This window comes from Terrapene carolina, unplaced genomic scaffold (assembly GCF_002925995.2).
Source record: "Terrapene carolina triunguis isolate 2854851 unplaced genomic scaffold, T_m_triunguis-2.0 Scaffold95, whole genome shotgun sequence".
NCBI lineage: Eukaryota > Metazoa > Chordata > Testudines > Emydidae > Terrapene > Terrapene triunguis.
This window is the reverse complement of record NW_020664446.1, coordinates 445,509-449,961: the sequence shown is the minus strand read 5'-3', so window position 1 is coordinate 449,961 and position 4,453 is coordinate 445,509. Positions and strand designations below refer to the sequence as shown.

Here is a 4,453-nt window from a genome sequence, read left to right as displayed (position 1 = left end):
GGCGCCGAAGCCGACCCTACGGACGCTGCTATAGTAAAATCTTCCGGCTGGCGTGCACGCGGCGCGCACACACCTGCTTGGAATGGACATGAACAACACATCTAAAAGAACAACTTTTACGAAAGGGGGAGTACCCGTTTTTTTTTCTAGCTTTCCCCTGTGTACAAGGCTGCAGGTTCCTGGGTGTCCATCAGGCAGGGCCGGCTCCAGGCACCAGCTTAACAAGCAGGTGCTTGGGGTGGCCAAGGGAGAGGGGCAGCACCTGCGGCGATTCGGGAGCAGCAGGTCCCTCACTCCCTCTAGGAGCGAAGGACCTGCCGCTGTACTGCCCCGCCGATCGCGGCGGGGTTTTTTTTTTTTTTTTTGCTTGGGGCGGCGTAAATGCTGGAGCCGGCCCTGCCATCAGGAATGTTTTGGTGCCTGCACGGTGTGTTTCTCAACCTTTCTAATACCAGGGACTGGCTTGCTGCCTTCCTCAGCTGTGTCAGGGAGATCTCAGGGACTGGTGGACCCGGCGCTGAGAAGCCCTGGGTTAAAGGGCCCGACGTTGGGTGGGGCTGGCGTTGTATATGAAACGAAGGTGGTATTTAATTAACGAAGCCTCTAACTGCTGAGAGTTCTGCATTGTCATCCCTGGACATTGGACCCGCCTCTCTGCCAGTGGCTCGTGGCTAATGCCAGTGCAATTACTTATTGAACCATTGTTGACCTTGAGCTAGTTACTAATTACATAAGGAATGAGACAACAAATTTTCCCTGGGCTTATCCCAGTTTGTTCCAGCATCCCGCACGTGCTCCTTTCACGAGATCCTGCGCTACCTGCTGCCCCTCGGGAAGAACTGCAAGGGCAGGTCCAATTCTTTATCTAGAGGACATGCCGTGTAGCTTCTCTTGTGCTCCTGCCTGCTGCCCTCCCCGCTCTGCACTCCCTTAGCTGGGTGGTTACGGTTTGGCATCCAGGCAGCCTCACCAGGAGTGACCCGCCATCCCCCTGAGGCATGGAGGGGGCTCCGGAGGTCCATCCATCCCAGTGTAAAGCCCAGAAGTCCATCTCCTGCCCCATATCCCCATTTGATGTTGTAAGGAGTGAAAGGCCCCCTTCAAGCCGGTGGTATAGGCCAGTGCTGTCAGCTCAACCCCTGCCATGCTGGGGAAGGGCACACAGGGGTGTGAGCAGGGCTAGGGGGCACACAGGAGTTTGAGCAGGGCCCGTGGAGCTTGGGGGGGCACACAGAGGGGTTTACCCTCCTGACTGACACCTGAGGGGTGGGGCATTTTCTTACACTTTGGCAACACTTGTCTTCCTCCTGCTGCCAAGGGTTTCACTAGATCAGTCTGAGATTGTGTCTCCCGGGGCATCCCATGGATCACAGCTGGGATGTGCTGGAATTTCTGAGCCTGGGCTGTCCCCTGAGCCTGGTTCCGCCCTGGCCCGGGCCAGCTGGCTCGGGCTAAGGGGATGTTGAATTGCGGTGTTGACATTTGGGCTCAGGCTGCAGCCTGAGTTCTGGGACTCTCCCACCTCGCAGAATCCTAGAGCCCAGGCTCCAGCCCGAGCGTCTACACGGCAATTAAATGCCCCCTAAGCCGGAGTCAGCTGGCGCTGTTGGCCAGCTGAGGGTTTTCAACTGCAGTGTAGACGTACCCTGAGCTAAGATAGCTGATCCCTGTGCAGTTCTCTGAGGACCCTGGGTCATCGCTCCATTTGTGGCATTGTGCAAGAGCAAGAGAGAGTTAATGATTAACTGCCCGGCCATCTGATCTCATCCTCCCTCTTCGGGGTGTTTGGGATCTTTTACCCTGCTCAGCCATTCAGGTCTAACGCCCCTGCAGAGAGCGAAGAGGAGGGAGCTGTCAGCTCCCCAAACGCTTGGGCCATGCCTGCGCCACTGGAGGAGTTCTGTGGCTCCGTCTTTTGGGTAAGTGGCTGCATGGCCTCGCAGAGCCCTCACTCCTCAGGGCAGGGGCACGCGGATACCTGGGGAAAACAGAAAACACAAGCCAAAGCCTGGGGTCCCCCACTCCCCCAGTCCTTACGGAGGCAAAGCACCCTGATGGGAAGGGGGCATGCCCAGGTCGGGGTTCTGGTGTTATAGTCGTTATTTCCCATGGGTGTAATGCCAGTGCCAACGGGCACTGTCGGGTGCTGGGCGCTGCACACACCTGGCAAGCCAGGCCGGGAAGGGGAAGGTAACTGTGAGATGAGCATGATCTGAAAAGCAGCCAGTGGCCTGAGCTCACCCCCTGCCAGACTGTGTCCAGAGACATGGGGCACTGCACACTGTCCTCTGGAGACAGGAGAGACGCAACCCCAGGTGCCCGTTCTGCTCCCGGGAGGGAGGCAGTTCTTTCAACTCAGGGTTACAGGGTGTCAAGGACTCTGCTGGCACCCAGGGACGAGGGCTCCGGGGGGATGGGGTTAGTGGGTGCGCAGAGGGATGAGTGCTCCAGGGGGATGGGGTTGGGGGTGCGCAGGGGGACGAGTGCTCCAGGGGGATGGGGTTAGGCGGTACGCAGGGGGACGAGTGCTCCAGGGGGTTGGGGCCGGGGGTGCGCAGGGGGACGAGTGCTCCGGGGGGATGGGGTCAGGGGTGTGCAGGGGGACGAGTGCTCCGGGGGGATGGGGTCAGGGGTGCGCAGGGGGACGAGGGCTCCGGGGGGATGGGGTTCGGGGTGCACGGGAGGACGAGGGCTCTGGGGGATGGATGGGGTCAGGGTGTGTGTCTATGGGGACGAGGGCTCTGGGGGCCATGGGGTCAGGGTTTGCGCAGGGGGACGAGTGCTCCAGTTTTAATCCAGATAAGATTTACAATCACCTTTCTCCACAAGGCCTTTCCTCCCTCCTTGCTGCCCCAGTTTCTCCGGGGCACCTGGGCTCACCCAGGCCTTAGCACGTGTGTGGGGTTGGGAAGGGCCATGCTGGCTCCTTTTATGACAAATTCTTTGTCTTATATAAAACCATCAGCAGGCACCCTATCGCCAGAGGCTTCTTTTTAGAAACTTCCCCTTATCTCATTAGTTATTCTTTGAACAAGACGTCCTCCCTTCTTCATTCCCTCCAGCCTGGCAACTCGTTATTTTCAAGGCCTTCCTTCTATCTGCTACTCAGGGCCTTTCTTTACAGCACAGATCTATTTCCTTAACCAAATTTAAGTTAACTCTAATTCTTGAATTTCATATTTATTGTACAAGTGTGTAGGAGGGGTGCTCTGAGGGGATAGGGGTCGGGTGTATGTTTAGGGGGAGCAGGGCCGGCTCCAGGCACCACTGAAGGAAGCGGGTGCCTGGGGCGGCCAGTAGAAAGGGGCGGTAGTCCGTCCATTGTTGGGGCGGCACGTCCTGGTTGTCGTCATCAGCACTTCGGCGGTAGCTCAATAGGGTTTTGTTTTTTTTCCGCCAGGACGGCAAAAAAGCTGGAGCTGGCCCTGATGGGGAGGGGTGCCTTGAGGGCTTAGGAGTTGAGTGGATGGTTAGGGGAGGGGTTTGGGGTCAGGGTTTGTTTAGGGGGACGGTTGCTCTGGGGATCAGGGTTTGTTTAAGGGGAGGGGGTGCTTTGACGGGTTAGGGGTCGGGGGGGTGTTTGGGGGAGGGGTGTTCTGAGGGGTTGGGGTCTGGTAGGTGAAGGGGGAGGGGAGCTGTGGGGTATATGGGGTTGGATGTGTGTTTAGGGGGAGGGATGCGCTGAGGCAGTTAGGGGTTGGGCAGGTGAATGGGGAGGGGAGCTGTGAGGTATATGGGGTTGAGTGTGTGATAAGGGGGAGGGATGCACTGAGGCGGTTAGGCGTCGGGCAGGTGAAGGGGAAGGGGAGCTGTGGGGTATAGGGGTTGGATGCGTGTTTAGAGGGAGGGATGTACTTAGGGGTTAGGGGTCGGGCAGGTGAAGGGGGAGAGGTGCTGTGGGGTATATGGGGTTGAGTGTGTGATAAGGGGGAGGGATGCGCTGAGGCGGTTAGGGGTCGGGCAGGTGAAGGGGAAGGGGAGCTGTGGGGTATATGGGTTGGATGCGTGTTTAGAGGGAGGGATGTACTTAGGGGTTAGGGGTCGGGCAGGTGAAGGGGGAGGGGAGCTGTGGGGTATATGAGGTTGGATGTGTGTTTAGGGGGAGGGATGCGCTGAGGCGGTTAGGGGTTGGGCAGGTGAATGGGGAGGGGAGCTGTGGGGTATATGGGTTGGATGTGTGTTTAGAGGGAGGGATGTACTTAGGGGTCGGGCAGGTGAAGGGGGAGGGGTGCTGTGGGGTATATGGGTTGGATGTGTGTTTAGGGAGGGATGCGCTGAGGCGGTTAGGGGTCGGGCAGGTGAAGGGGGAGGGGAGCTGTGGGGTATATGGGGTTGAGTGTGTGATAAGGGGGAGGGATGCACTGAGGCGGTTAGGCGTCGGGCAGGTGAAGGGGAAGGGGAGCTGTGGGGTATAGGGGTTGGATGCGTGTTTAGAGGGAGGGATGTACTTAGG

General features: G+C 58.3%; 1 protein-coding gene across 1 annotated transcript in view; it reads left to right on the top strand.

Annotated features, from left to right (window-relative positions):
* The first annotated feature begins 1,811 nt into the window (after window positions 1-1,811).
* The window catches only part of ABCC2 (ATP binding cassette subfamily C member 2), a 41,162-nt gene continuing 38,520 nt past the window's right edge, over window positions 1,812-4,453 (top strand). Inside the window, exon 1 of the mRNA XM_026651093.1 lies at window positions 1,812-1,919. Coding sequence (XP_026506878.1) covers window positions 1,878-1,919 — 42 coding nt within the window. The 5' untranslated portion in view covers window positions 1,812-1,877. The remainder of the gene's footprint in view (window positions 1,920-4,453) is intronic.